This window comes from Hypanus sabinus, chromosome 8 (genome assembly GCF_030144855.1).
Source record: "Hypanus sabinus isolate sHypSab1 chromosome 8, sHypSab1.hap1, whole genome shotgun sequence".
NCBI classification, from domain to species: domain Eukaryota; kingdom Metazoa; phylum Chordata; class Chondrichthyes; order Myliobatiformes; family Dasyatidae; genus Hypanus; species Hypanus sabinus.
In genome coordinates, this window is record NC_082713.1 from 137,839,069 (window position 1) to 137,854,575 (window position 15,507).

The 15,507-nt window shown below is 41.5% G+C and overlaps 1 protein-coding gene across 3 annotated transcripts in view; it reads left to right on the plus strand.

Moving 5' to 3' along the window:
- parvg (parvin, gamma) overlaps nt 1–15,507 on the plus strand; it is a 42,461-nt gene that overhangs the window by 22,222 nt on the left and 4,732 nt on the right. For all 3 annotated transcript variants that reach the window (XM_059977966.1, XM_059977965.1, XM_059977967.1), the window contains 6 exons: nt 229–284; nt 1,308–1,339; nt 2,996–3,057; nt 5,957–6,025; nt 8,273–8,374; nt 9,410–9,482. In XM_059977966.1, the coding sequence (XP_059833949.1) occupies nt 229–284; nt 1,308–1,339; nt 2,996–3,057; nt 5,957–6,025; nt 8,273–8,374; nt 9,410–9,482 (394 nt within the window). The remainder of the gene's footprint in view (nt 1–228; nt 285–1,307; nt 1,340–2,995; nt 3,058–5,956; nt 6,026–8,272; nt 8,375–9,409; nt 9,483–15,507) is intronic.

Genomic DNA, 15,507 nt, shown 5'->3' on the forward strand with positions numbered 1-15,507 from the left:
TATGTAACGTGACTAAATTGTGGAACAGAGACTAAAAAATAAGGAATTTCAATCCAATATTAGAATATTCCATCATTTCCATCCAGAGGAGTTTTACATAGTTCATTGACAAGTGAGATTTATAGGGAACTCTGCAGCATAAGAGCTAATCACTAAATAAAGAGAAATATTTTGAAGTACTTGCAAGTCCACAATAATTTAAGCAGGTTGTTAATTTTGTTTTTCTAGATTGACAAAACAGGAATAAAAACAACAAAAGACTTGGAATATATCACAGAGAAAAGGTAAAATAGGATCTAAATGGTCATTTCATAAATATGGAAAATTCAACCTGTCAGATTGGAATAAAAATATATTTGTTCAAGGTGGACAATGAAAAGTCTGAGCCCAATAGATCATTCACTTGAAATGCTGATCCTTTCTTATCACTGATACTATCTGATCTGCTGAGTGTTTCAGCCATTTCCTGTTGTTATATTTATGCTTGAGTTTATTTACCTAGCTTTCCAGTTGAATTTAAATATTTTCTTCAGTATAAATAAACCAGTTTGTAAGCATCACAGATGAAAGTTAATCCATATTGGTTTTAATTTGTAAGTTTGTTCATTAATATGTTAAAGGTAAACTAAGTAATTCAGTGAATTATATCCTTTCACCAAGGTGCTAGTTATGAATCTGACTCAAATATATTTGACCTATTGCACTCTCACAAACTTGATCCTTTTATCAGTGAGGTGGTGAACTGGAAATCTCCTTGCTCTATTAGTGTAATAATGTTTAAAGCCATTAGTCGTGAAATGGAGTTAGCAGACTCAACCTTTCCCCTTGTGCAAGTATAATCACAGATAAAAAAGTATTTGTTTTTAGATTGCTTAAGGCTGCTTCATATAGGCAGTCTTGTTCAGATTGCCGGTGGAAATTTTAATGTGGGAAATAGAAAGTATCACACTAGCATGGTACATGATAAATTTCTGAATTTATGGGACTGTGTCTGAGTTTGAGCAAAGTGAACCTTTGATCTACTTTGAAGCTTGTAGATTAGCTGCAAGTCCTTGATAAAATGTATTCGCTTTAACAAACAAAAGCCAATAAATTTCCAAAACTTCCTCAGTAAATTCAGAACTCAGCTGTATTTTTTATAACACAGGTCATGAGGATCAGTACAGTATTAGGTCTTGCTGAGCGCTCCCCTTGTGCATTTTGAGCATGACTGATAAGCACTCTGATTGTAAATGTTTTATGTTTTGTTCACAGACCACAAAATAAGTTGAAATGGATTTTCATTTTTAAACAACTTTGTTTTCCAGGGCAGATAATAAAGAACAAAGTCAAATACAGGGTAAGATGTTAACACTTTGCTGATCCAAACTTCATTGTTTACAAAGTAGAAAATGAAGCTAGAATCAAATCGAAAGCTTTAAACTAGAGAACAAAGTTTAAAAAAAATTCCCACAGGAACTGAAGCATAGATGATAACGCAGAATTCCACTCCACAAACCCTGTAGAAGATGCTGTTTCTATGTTTTATTTGCTGCAGAATGTAGGTCCACTGTTCATTTTTTTTTAAAGGCAATGTTGGATTTGAATGTTTAAGAAATAAAGGGTTCATGGTTATGTTAGATCTGTACGAAATAGAACTAGAGCCTTTTTCTCTTGATTTTTCTATAATTGTTGGAGTGTTATGAGGGGGTATCTTCCCAGGTGGCTGGATTAATTTTCACTGAAGTTTGCCATGTCAGAGTGTCCAGATGGCCATGGGTTCCAAATTGCACATGTACCTCTCCCTCAATGTCGCAAGAACAAAGGAGCTGGCTATGGATTACAGGAGGAATGGAGATGGGCTAATCCCTATTGACACAATGGATCTGGGGCTGAGAGGGCAAACAGTTTCAAGTTCCTCGGCATCCACATCACCGAGGGTCTCACGTGGTCTATACACACCAGCTGTGTGGTGAAAAAGGTACCACAGTGCTTCTTTCACCTCAGGTGGTTCAGGAAGTTTGGTATGGACCCCCAAATCCTAAGAACTTTCTACAGGGGCTCAATTGAGAGCATCCTGACGGGCTGCAACACTGTCTGATATGGGAACTGTACCTCCCTTAACCGCAGGATTCTTCAGAGAGTGATGCGGGCAGCCCAGCACATCTGTAGATGTGAACTTCCCATGATTCAGGACATTTACAAGGACAGGTGTGTAAAAAGGGCTCGAACACAATCTATTCCAGCTGCTAGCATCTGGGAAGCGGTACCGCAGCATAAAAGACAGGACCAACAGGCTCCGGGACAGCTTCTTCCACCAGGCCATCAGACTGGTGAACTCATGCTGATTTGAGTGTACTCTATATTACATTGGCTGTTCTATTTATTATAAATTACTGTGATTGCACATTGTACATTTAGATGGAGACATAATGTAAACATTTTTACTCATGTATGTGAAGGACGTAAGAAATAAAGTCAGTTTAATACTGTGATGTGTGAGATGATGGGAGAAATGTTAAGCATTGAATTTGACGTTCATTGCCACACTCTGGAGGGAGATAAATTCAAGAATGTGTTTTGATTGACCTTGTTGATGACAAAAAAGTAGGCATGGATGTAGTGAGCTGAAGGGCCCGTTTCTTTACAACTTTACAAGAATAAATGCAACATACCCATATTGCCAAGAAACCGTTCAAGTATGATTCCTCAAATTCGGCTTTAGTATTAGCTAATTAATATTTTAAAACAAACTGAGCTGTGATGCAATCTGCTGCTTCAAACAACATTTTCCTATGTCCGTCTCATTTACAAGCAATGACTACTAATGTGGATTTGCTAGTATTTTATAAGTATACAAGCTTAGGATAGCTGCTTCTATAATAGGTTTATAGGAGTTGCTTTACAAATTAGAAAATTTGCTACTTTCACATTGAATTCTGACTATTTGAACTATCGTATAAAATGTACTTCTGCTGTGTAGAGATATTACTCTCACTGTTATATTTATGTTTAGAAGCAGACAACATTAACGACCTATTTAAGCTCAAGCCTGACAAAATAAAAGTAGTGCAACAGGTACTGTAATTTCACTTTAATTCTTCTCATGCCTTTTTAAATGTTATTTTCACCCCCCCCCCATTTCCACATTAAGAACGGACTCTTTGACTTCTGATTATGTTGAAGTGCACATTATTGTTTGTGTACAGTTCCTTGGATAACAGCAGCCTTCTAGTAACTCCTGCCTAGGTGGTGACCACTGAGAAGTCATTTAATCAATCACTTGTTGATTTTAATCCTGCCCATACACACTGATTCAAATACACATCCACTTGACAGAGAAATTGTACTGAGATCAAATTAAAACCTGATGATCTTAGAATAAAGCAGTTGTTGGGTACACCCTGCAGGTCATTTCCCTCCCTTTTCTTGAGCTAAACCTACTTAAAAGAATTGGCAAAGCGTGAAATGTTTGCACAAATTAATCTATTCCTGCAAGTAACAACTGTCCTTCATACTTAATGTACATAGCCTTGCCAAAGTCAAAATGTTAAGGGCTTTTTGCCAATCAATGTCCTTTGCTTGTTTTGATGAGTGGAATTTTGGTACTGGGGATGGCCTATTGCCTCTCAGCTCCAGAGACCTGACCCTCAGGTTATTTATTGTGCGTGTAACTTTGTGGGTTTCTACTTGGTGCACCAGTTTCCTCCAAGAAGCTAAAGCTGAGTAGGTTGGAAGTGACTTGGTTTTCCTAAGTTGCCCTGAGTGTAATGAAAGAGGGGGAGAATCATGGAGGTCAAGAGCGACAAGAAGGAGAAAGATTTGATGGGATTTTTGTGGTGTTATTCCAGGTGGCCAGTGTGGAAATGTGGTCCAAGGGCTCATTTCCATCCTGTGTGACTACTATTGTCAGAGACTTTGGCAGCTTATCTTAATACTGAGTGTTATAAATAATGCACGGGTGGGGGTTGGAATTGTTAGGGTATGCATACAGGAAATGCTGATTGTGTTTCAAGTAAATAAGACAGCTGATGAAGGGTCTCGGCCCGAAACATTGGCTACTCTTTTCTCACGGATGCTACCTGGCCTGCTGAGTTCTTCCAGTGTCGTGTACGTATTCTTTGTTCTACAGCATCTGCAGTTGTATTTTTGTGTTTTAAGTCAGCTGATTGATGTAGGATGTATCCCCAACTGCTGGGAAGGTAGGGGCAGAGATTCAGAGCGTGTAGTCTTGCAATCCTCTGATAATAAAGGTCAACACCCCCAGTACTGAGGCCCTGGTTACACCCAGCTGTTCAGGTTATTGTCGCTTACAAGGCTGATGCCAGATTCACAGAAAGGCTCTCTATTCCAAGTTGTGTGACAGGAATAGTTTTAAAGTCATGTTAAAAACCCCTTGAGTCCTGGAATTTTCTGCCCCATGATCATGCCTCCTGAGTTCTGGAATTCTGTTGCCCCATTATTAATTAAAGTGGACAAGTAGCATTCGGGAATGTTCTGAGAATGTTGGGACTGTGAATCAGAAGCACGAGGCCCGGTGTTTGTGGTGGAAGGAATGGACCACCTCACCATGTATCCATCCACCTGCATGGTCCACCACTACCTGTCCAGCCATGAAATCGGTGGCTCCAGACTCAGGACGGACACTCTTGCTCTTGAGTGACCATTTAAGAAGAGAGGATGTAGAGATTTACTTGTGTTGTCCCAGAGATGAAGGGCTTCCGTTACAAGATAAGATTGGACAAGCTGTAGATTTTCTCCTTGCAACAGAGAAGGTTGAAAGGAAATTTGGGTGATGGCTGGTTTTGATGGTAACGGAGAGAAGCTGACCCCATCAGCAGATAGGGCATAGGTTTGAATGATGGACAATAAATGGGGGAAAAACACTTTTTGACAGACGATGTTATGAATGGCTCTCTCTGCCTATTAGGGGAGTGGATATTGAATCAGTACTTTCAAATCAGAGTTAGTAGGCACAGAAAATAGTTTTCAGGACCATGGAATACAATAGCCCTCTCTGGATTGCTCTAGAAGGAGCTAACGTGGACTTAACTTTGTTTAGTTGGGTAAATGGCCGTGATCTTGGAAGTCACTGAAGCTTTGAAACCACTATAACTTAACTTAGATCTGAGAGGCACTTGTTACGAACCCTGTAACTGGGTCACTTACCAGCAAAGACAGAGAGGTCCGTTGAAGTCTGATGGTACTATTTTTAAAAGTATTCATTGATAAAGGGGCACAAAAATAAGATTAATGCAAACATACAGATAATATACGTCGTCAATACCGAATCTAAAAGCGCGGGTATCATAATAACCAATAAGAAATAGCTCTATCGTTGTCTAGGGGATAATGTATTGTCCGATGGAAATCTAAAAGTCACTGTTAGTTCGTTCAAGCTGCAGCGTTTCGGGTTTAAGAGAGAGACGGTTTAAACTTGCCCGGGTCTTTTACGATGCCAATCCGTTGAGTCGGGGAGTTGGTTTCCCCGTTGTTAGCTAAAAGCCGTTTTCCGTGTTACAAGCCACCAGTCCCAGGCAACGGAACTGAACGCACGCGGCCTCCTTTGAATGGCTTCCTGCTATCATGGGAGTGCTAGCGTTTCTTCTGGTGCGTCTGAGGGGCTGTTCCCACAGACCCTCTTTTATCCTGACTCGCAGGGTCATAGATGTCAATCAGGTTGGGGGTGATGCAATACCTCCCTCAACCAGCCCACTTTGCCTGAGGGCCTCCACGTAGCACAGTCTCCAATCCACAACTTCGCCTTCCGGAGACAATGGCCATGTCCCGTAGCTTTACATCGCCGGGGGAACGAGACATTCCACACGTCTCTCTCTCATTTCCTGGGCCCCTGACCCAACCCAACAGCGATCTTGCGATTCTCACAAAGGAGGGGGCTGCAGACATAACACACTAATGATCTGGCTGAGTCAGTATTGGTGCAGAGCTGAACTGCTTGTTTTGTTTTCCATTTTAGGCATTGCTTCATTTTGTCAACAAACACGTGGGGAGGCTTGGTGTGACTGTGAATGATCTTGGCTCACAGGTCAGTATGTCCTTTAGAAATGTTTGGTGAGCTTGTACAGTTAATCACAGCTAAGCCCATGGAAGGTCTAACATTTCTGCGGTAACTTTGGGACTTCCTAAACTGAATGTAAAAACTTTTTTTGAAAGTGACTCCAGCAAGAGATTTATACTTTCAGCTCAGAAATATTATGATGGAAGCAGTATAGACAAATAGTAAATGCATCCAGTAATCTCTAGAACTGCCTGTCTAATGACAGGAAACAACAATTACACGCATTCATATTGATGCACCATCAATAACTCTGAGACGTGAGTTAAGGTAGGCTTTTATTGGCAGGAAGAAAGCACAAGCAGCAAGCGACCACCACACAACATCCTAGAGACTGAGGGAGGAGCAGTGCCTCCAATCGCCTTTATACCGGGGTCTGTGGGAGGAGCCACAGGTGCAGTCAGCGGGGTGGGGGGGGGGGCATGTCCAGACTGGTATATGTAGTTCACCACACTTATAGAACTCTTAACAAATCAAAACACTCCAAGGCATTGGGACAGGTGGCGGCATCTTTGAAAGGGGCAGAGAGGTGGAGTTGAAATTTAGAGAGCACTTCCAAAGCATGTCTGCCAGCAGTGGAAGTAAAAAGAGATTATAGTGTGGTGTTGTCATGATAACCAACCCCAGAATTCATTGTGAAAGAATCAACATTTTTGCTTTTTTATATTTTCAGACTGACTCCATAAAGATGTTCCATCGATTTTTGAAAGACACCAAACTAATTTCATTTTTTGACTTAAAAATATGCTTTTAGATGCTTCATTGCATCTCACACACAGCACAGTTTATTTATGGTGCATCTCCATTCGGCAACAGAGAAAGGTAGAGGAATTTTGATCCAAGTAGAAATTGTGCATTTGGAGCAAGGTGTGAACAGATCAGTGATCTGTAAGTATGAACTGGGAGGTTACTCCAATACACACCTTATTTCCTGGGTGCTTCCATACTACAGGCCACTGATATTTGGTCATGAAAAATAAATAAACTATAGAATAGTATTTTTAAAAGGTCCACTGTAGGACTGTTGCACAGAAATGCTGATCGGGAACTTTGAGTAAATAGCAAAAAGGAAAGTTCTGTGGTGAAATGTTTTTGTTCGTGTTTAAGACATTAGAGTATTCTGAATGTAGCATCTAACAGAAGGATTACCTTCCCTTTTTCTCTACCCCACCTTGCTATGAGCTGAATCCTTCATCTGCTTACAGATGCCAGTCATCTGATAAGGCATGACTAATTCATCATTCTTCTGTGTTGGTTTTAGAAACATAGAAAACCTACAGCACAATACAGGCCCTTCAGCCCACAAAGTTGTGCTGAACATGTCCCGACCTTAGAAATTACTAGACTTCCCCATGGCCCTGTATTTTTCTAAGCTCCAAAAAGCTTAGGGTAAACTACACAGCCATAAGCAATAGTAACTGTAACTTCCACTCTGACTTAATACAAAATTTCATGCACTTTCTCCAGAGCGACACACACAAAATTCAGCAAGTCAGGCAGCACCTAAGGAGAGGAATAAACTATCGATGTTTCAGGCCATGACCCTTCATCAGGACTGGAAAGGATTGGGGGAAAAAGATTTAGACATCTGATTTTCAGATGATGACAAGGAAGCATACAGGAGTGAGATAGATCGGTTGGTTGAATGGTATCGCAAGAACAACCTTGCACTCAGTCAGTGAGACCCCTCCACCACTGGATTTCTGAATGGACAATGAGCTAATGAACCCTCATTATTTTTGCTTTCTTCTTGTACCATTTATATATGTTTTAAAATTATATTTATTATTATAATTTGTTATATATTTTATGTACTGCATAATACTGCTTCCACAAAACAATGAATTTCACTACATGCTGTATGTCAGTGATAATAAATCTGATTCTGCTTCTGGTAATTATGGCATATCCTCTTCCCTGGTGTCCAGCACATATAGACTCACATAACCCCATTATTGCAAGTGCTGTATATTTAGTCATTTTTCCTGCAGGCTTTCCTACACAACTATTTTATAAGGGAGTTGATTTTATCTAACAGTGTTTGAGTATAGTTTTATTATCTATATGACTTGTACATTGTTTAACTCAGTACCAACAATATTCTGAGGCTTGCCCATTTTTATCCAAGCAGAACCTTGTCACATCTAAACAGTTGTTTCATTATATAAAAATACATTGTTTGACCTTTCCTAATTGTTTCTCTAACTATTTTACCAGTTTTCCAATGGAGTAATCTTGATTCTATTAATCGGACAGCTGGAAGGCTATTTCATTCATCTAAGCAAATACTATTTAAGCCCCTCGGATGACAAAGAAAAGGTGAGTTGACAAAAATTGTCCTGACCCCCTTGCACCTGTCTCTTTTAGGCTTTTTGCCACAGTGCTTAACTGCACAGGTGCAAGGAAAACCTCCATCAAGTTTCTGCAGTGGTCTTCTGATGGGGGTGTCATGTGTACCGAGTAATTTGGTATGTTGCCACACCCTGAATGGGAAGAAGCCCCTATCCTTCTGCTCGGTTTCATAGCTCTCTGCCTCATGGTCAAGATAGGAGTGCAACTCCCTTGGGAAAAGTTAATACACAAATGCAAACCATGTCGATCAGACTTGATACGCAGTTGAAAATATTAGTTCATATGTGACTTCTCCAGCTCACCCATTCAGTTGTAGATTTAAACAATGAAGGTTCAAAGTTAAAAGTAAAGTTATTATCAAAATGCATATATGTCACTATATACAACCCTAACTTTCATTTTCTTGTAGGATTACTCAATAAATCCATAATAGAATCAGGGAAATTCTGCACCAACTTAGGTGTTCAACCAGTGTGCAAAAGGCTTTAAATTATGTCAATATAAAATAAATATTTAATAATAATTATAATAAATATCTAAGCAATAAATATTGAGAACATGAAGACTTCTTGAAAATGAGTCCATAGGTTGTGGGAAAATATCGATGATACGGCAAGTGGAAGTGGAATGAAGTCTATAAAGTATACCTCTTTTATGGCAATTAAATTCAGGACTGCATACCTTCAGTCTAAAATCCCTCTTCTTTAGTTGCGTGGCTTAATTGATTAAACTATCCATGAGTTCTGCAAAATCTCAGTGCAATGCCTAGGAGTCAATCCAGATTTTTAATCTAAATTCTGTTGAATACTTCTACAGTTCTTGAGTGAAATCCTGGCCAATTACCCTCCCTTGTGCTCTGAGATTTTATACAAAAATAGAAAATGCTGGAAGCAGTTTTGAGTGGTTTTTGAAATGAAATTTCAGCTGTTTCCCCATGGATGTCACCTGGCCAGTAGTTTGATTTAAGTCAAGATTTTATTTATCTGTTCTCCTTCACTGCAGCTTCACAACGTCTCTTTTGTGCTGGAGCTTCTTGAAGACAGAGGACTGTTAAATTATCCAATCAATCCTCAAGGTCAGTGGAGATTTATCTAACTCTCGGTTCGCCTAGTGGCTTAACCTAGGGGCCCAGCCAAACTTGAGAAATCTTGTTTGGGTGGACACTGCGTGATGTGTTCCCCCGTTACAAATTAGTACCCTGAAATAACAAACAGTACACAATATCGATTGTGATTTGTAATTTTTAATTTGACTATAGGTTAGTAAAGAAACACAAAAGAAAAAGAGCCCATTCTCATGAAACAGTGCAATGCGTAATGTTGGAGCTGACAGTTTTCCCGCCTGTTCGTTCTTCATCGATTTTCCTCTTGGGTGTCGACTCCCGACCCCATTCCAAGTCCACTCCGTCCTGCAGACCACGACTTCCCCGTTCTGGCATCTTCTCTCTCCAACGTCCGCAGACCAAAAGACCACAAAGCCTTCACTCGGGCACACAAGACAGGAAGGCATCTTCCCTCAATGGCCCATGCACATTCCAAAGTTCCTGTTATCTCTAGTCATAACCCAAGCACTGCTGCTACAAGAGAAGCCTTGCATTAGTATGAAACATTACAGTGTGTTACATTTAGAAAAGAAAGATGGTAATTTTTCACTCTTGTTTGTTCAATATTATTATTACACTGCCAATAGAACAATTGTTACCACACTTTCTTCAAGTCAAGTCAAGTTACTTTCATTGTCAGTTCGACCATAACTGCTGGTACAGTACATAGTAAAAATGAGACAATGTTTTTCAGGACCCTGGTGTTACATGACACAGTACAAAAACTAGACTGAACTACGTAAAAAAGTAACAACACAGAGAAAGCTACACTAGACTACAGACCTACACAGGACTGCATAAAGTGTACAAAAACAGTGCAGGCATTACAATAAATAAGAACCAGGACAATAGGGCAAGGTGTCAGTCCAGGCTTCTTTATACTTGCGTAACCTGTTCCCCTAACGAATGATGTGATATGAAGATTTTACAACAACTTTAGACTTTGCTGGGTTCTGTCAATATTTCAGTAGCAATGAATAATATCTTTGCCTTATCTGAGTAAAATGCAGCTTTACCGATTTGAGCCTACTGGAAGCCTAGTTATTGATTGAGAAAATGAAGGCAATATGCTTGTTTCTACCCAAGTGGTTTTTTTGGTGTACCTGAGGAATTATTTATTATCTGACAACGGACTAATCGATCTTTCCAAATTGTATATGTGCAGTTGTCTCCAATTATCTGAGTTCTATTCTGACCTCTGCCGTGGACTTTGTGGAGTTTGCACATTCTTCCTTTGATTTCAAGGGTTTCTTCCATGTTCCCAGGTTTCATCTTGAATCCCAAGGGCATACAGATTGGAAGGTTAATGAGTTACTGTAAACTGCACTCAGTGTTGACAGAAAAATTGATGGTGTTAATGGGCATGTGTGACAAAATAGGTTACAGGAAAATAAATGGGAGGGATGGGATGAGGAAAATGTGTGAAATATTAAAATTGGAAAGGTTTCATATAGAAAATAATATTTAAAAATCCTTTTACAACAATCATTTTTATTGCTTTTGATGGACAACAAAATGATAGTGTCATATCCATGTAATTAGCTACAAACATAAAGAATCTGAGTGAGCCATTAATCTTTTGATCTTCCAAATGTCAGCTGAGGATGGCTGTGTCAGGCAATTTCAGTGACTGTTTAGTGCTTTAGTAATTCCCTTTCCTCTTGCTTATATAGCTGATGACACAAATCACCATAGCATTAAAATATTCTGGAATGATACGCGGTGCCATGGCAACATATCCACAGTTCCACTTGAATGCGCAGTATTCAATGGGGTAATCCAGAGATAACAACAAAGTGCCTCAAGGTTAAAGTCATGCAGATAGTAAGCATACGACCTGTGTGTTAATGATTAGGAAACCCTGATTTTGTGTTGACATGAAGGAAAAACAGCTTTTTAAAAAACAATTGAAAATTTGCTAGCTCCTCAAGCGAGTGCTGTGAAGTGCTGTTCATTATCAACAGTTCTGTTCGGAATGACCTTGTATAATTGCAGCATCTTTTCTACTCTAAATGGAGTGTCCATTTGCCACATGGATCCTTCAACTACCCGTTCATTTCAAACTAGTACAGCTTCTCACCTGTGACTTAAAGTGCATCGGCACCTTGTCTCAGCTGTCAATGGAGGGGTTGAACTATGGAATAATGTACATGCATGCTTTCTGTCAACAACAACCCTGTAACTCAATGGTCAGTTGCCAGAGAAATGCCAAAAACTCTGCAAACTCTCTGGTACCTTCCCCTAGCTCAGGGGTCGGCAACGTTAACCACTGAAAGAGCCAATATGGACCCATTTCCCACAGAAAAGAAAACACTGGGAGCCACAAAACCCGTTTGACATTTAAAATGAAATAACACTGCATACAATGTTTTTTTTTGCCTTTATGCTATGTATAAACAAACTATAATGTGTTGCATTTATGAAATTGATGAACTCCTGCAGAGAAAACGAAATTACATTTCTGCATGCAACAAAAACATTTTGAACTCCGAAAAAAAGACGTTGGGTTGAAGGTTACTCCAAAGTTAGCCTATCTTGGATCGAAGAATTAAAAGAATTAAAAGAATTAAAAGGGTGTCAGGCATTGGCAGTGGTGATGTATGTTAATAGCGATAAAAAACACGTTGTAGCGGTGTAGCGCTACACGCAGCGATAAAATAAAGACACTGCAGTCAAAGGTAACTTTATTCGAACTAAACAGCCTTGATTTAAAGCCTCCCTCAACCCATCCCCGTGGGCGCAGATGCTCCAAAAGACACGTACTCACAAACCCCCGTAGGCTATCTCCCTTAGCCGGAACGGTGGCTAATTGTGAGCCGGTTTGGATGTGCCAGGAAGTGGGGTCTCCACAACGTTTTTAGATTGTACAAGATCACCATAATCGTCAAATTTCGAATTACATTTCAAAAACTAACAAACTACGGGGAGCCGCAGCACAGAGATGAAAGAGCGCTCTGGAGCCACGGGTTGCCGACCCTTGCCCTAGCTGTATGCATTTCTGGCTGCCGTGTTATCAGAAAAAGAAGGTGCTGACAAGACTCACCAGGGTGTTGCATTGATTGGGTGGGCTTTGGTTAAGACTGCTTCAGTCGGTAGTTGCAGCGATAAGAAGAGGAGGGTAGACAAACGTGGATTGGGTTATAGCTGGAAACTGAGGAGTGACCTGACCAACTGAGGTATGAGAGCCATAGATAGGATAAGATAGTTGGGCAGTCTTTTTCCTAAGAGTAGATACATCAGCTGCCAGAGGGCATAGTTTTAAGGTGAAGAGGAAAGCTTAACGAGATTTGTGAGGCATGTTTTTTGCACAGCTGAGGTAGCTGCCTGGAATGCCAGAGGAAGTAATAGAAATGGATAAGAAGGTAACATTTAAGAGACACTTAGACAGGCACTTGACAATGCAAGGCCTAGACACCTGCAGGCAAAATGGGTGCACATGAATTATATCAATAGGTACCATAGTCAGCATGAATATGGTGGGCCGAATGGCTGTTTCTGTGCTGTACAACTCTAGCTCTATCCAATTTATGAATTCTCCAGCCAGTCCTTCCTCATCAATATTTGTTGGCTTATGTAATTTGTGCCAATTCAATGTAACTTCCTAACCACGTCCTTATACAGACTGTATGATCACCCTGGATCATACGTGTGAAATATGCTGTAGAATCTCAACCTACTCATCTGTGTGTTGACCGCCATTCTCATGGGACGGCTGTTTATTTGAACAGTGTTATATGCACTGCTGTGGCACTGATCCACTTGATCTCCATCCATCTCTGAGACGGTTTTGTGGCCCTGAGCACTCCTCCCACCCTATGATCATCTTCTACCATTATTAAACTGATATGTGCCTTTTGTCCCTTGAAACTGAGTGCTTTCCCACCAAAACTGCTTTCAGGGACCACATGAGACATCATTGTGAACAAAGGAGGAGGCACCACCATAGTCACTGTCACTGTAGATTCACATTTCATCCCTGAACAGCATATCCATAGCAGAGATCATTTTATGTGTCCCCTCAATGTGCCAGATTATTCTCTCATCAGTCAATTTATAAACTGACTGATGCTGTAGTGTCTGATATAATACAGTATAGACTTGACATTGCACCTCTTTATCTGGACCACAAAGTGATCTTCCTCATACACCCACACTGCTTCCCCAAGACTCGCTCAGTCTCTGCCTTGATATTTATGCACTACATCCCTACCCTATCCCACTCCTCACCTTTTTTGCCCACCAGCTTAATCAATCTTCCCAGCTGGCATTGTAGAAAGGACTGTGGTGGTGCAAGGTTGCAAGGTCTGAGATTCTGACGTTGACAAACAGAAAGGGGTGTTTGGGGATGAGTGGAGGGAGATGCTCAGGGCCTACAGGTGGGTCAAAATGTAGACCTGATTTTGGCAGCAAGTTCATGAGAAGATATGGAGAGGAGTTTTACGTTTGATTGCTTTTGTGTATTTTGCTCAGAAGTGCATTAATGAAGGGAACCAGGCAGAGATTTTATAAGGAAAACACAAAGTGCTGGCAGAACTCAGCAGGCCAGACAGCATCTGTGGGAGGAGGTAGTGACGACGTTTCGGGCCGAAACCCTTCATTGGGAGTGAAGTAACATGGGATGGTTGAGGGGGGATAAGAAGTGGGGGGGAGGGATGAAGTAGAGAGCTGGGAAGTGATAGGCTGAAGGGAAATGGGCTGGGGGAAGGTGGAGAATTATGGGAAATAAAAGAGAAAGAAAGGTAGGGCTGGGGGGAGATTATAGTGGGGGGGGAAGAGAGAGAAAGAGAACTAGTCTAAAATTATAGATGCGGATGGGGTAAGGGGGGGGGCAGGGGTATCAACGGAGGTCTGTGAGTTGATTGTTCATGCTGGCAGGTAGGACGCTACCTAGGTGGGAGATAAGGTATTGCTCCATCGACCTGCGTGTGGCCTCATCTTGACGGTAGAGGAGGCCATGGACAGACATGTCGGAGTGGGAGTGGTCTGTGGAATTGAAGTGTGTGGCCACAGGGAGATCCCATCACTGCTGGAGGACTGAGCGCTGGTGTTCGGCGAAACGGTCTCCCAGTCTGTGGTGGGTCTCCCCAATGTATAAATGGCCACATCGGGAGCACCGGATACAGTATATCACCCCAGTTGACTCGCAGGTGAAGTGGTGCCTCACCTGAAAGGACTGTCTGGGGCCTGGGATGGTGGTGAGGGAAGCAGTGTGGGGGCAGGTGTAGCACCTCTTCCGTTTGCAGGGATGAGTGCCTGGAGGGAGGACAGTGGAGAGGGATGGGGGGGGATGAATGGACAAGGGAGTCGCGTAGGGAGCAATCCCTGCGGAAAGCCGAGAGTGGGGGGAGGGGAAGATGTGTCTGGTGGTGGGATCCCGTAGGAGGAGGCAGAAGTTACGGAGGATTATACGTTGGATCTGTAGGCTGGTAGGGAGATAGGTGAGGACCAGAGGGACTCTATCCCTGGTGGGCTGGCATGGGGATGGGGTGAGGGCAGAGGTGCGTGAAATACGGGAGACGCGATGGAGGGCAGAGTTGATAGTGGGTGAAGGGAAGCCCCTTTCTTTAAAAAAGGAAGACGTCTCCTTTGTTCTAGAATGAAAGGCCTCATCCTGAGAGCAGATGCAGCGGAGGCGGAGGAATCGAGAGAAAGGGATAGCATTTTTGCAGGAGACAGGGTGGGAGGAGGAATAGTCTAGGTAGCTGTGAGAGTCTGTAGGTTTGTAGTAGACATCGGTGGATAGGCTGTCTCCAGAGATAGAAACAGGAAGATCTAGAAAGGGGAGGGAGGTGTCGGAAATAGACCAGGTGAATTTCAGAGTGGGTCAAAAGTTGAAGGCGAAGTTAATGAAGTTGACGAGCTTAGCATGTGTGCAGGAAGCAGCGCTGATGCAGTCATCGATATAATATAAGAAAAGAGGAGGACAGATACTGGTATAGGCTTGGAATATAGATTTCTCCACATGGCCGACTAAAAGGCAGGCGTAGCTAGGACCCAT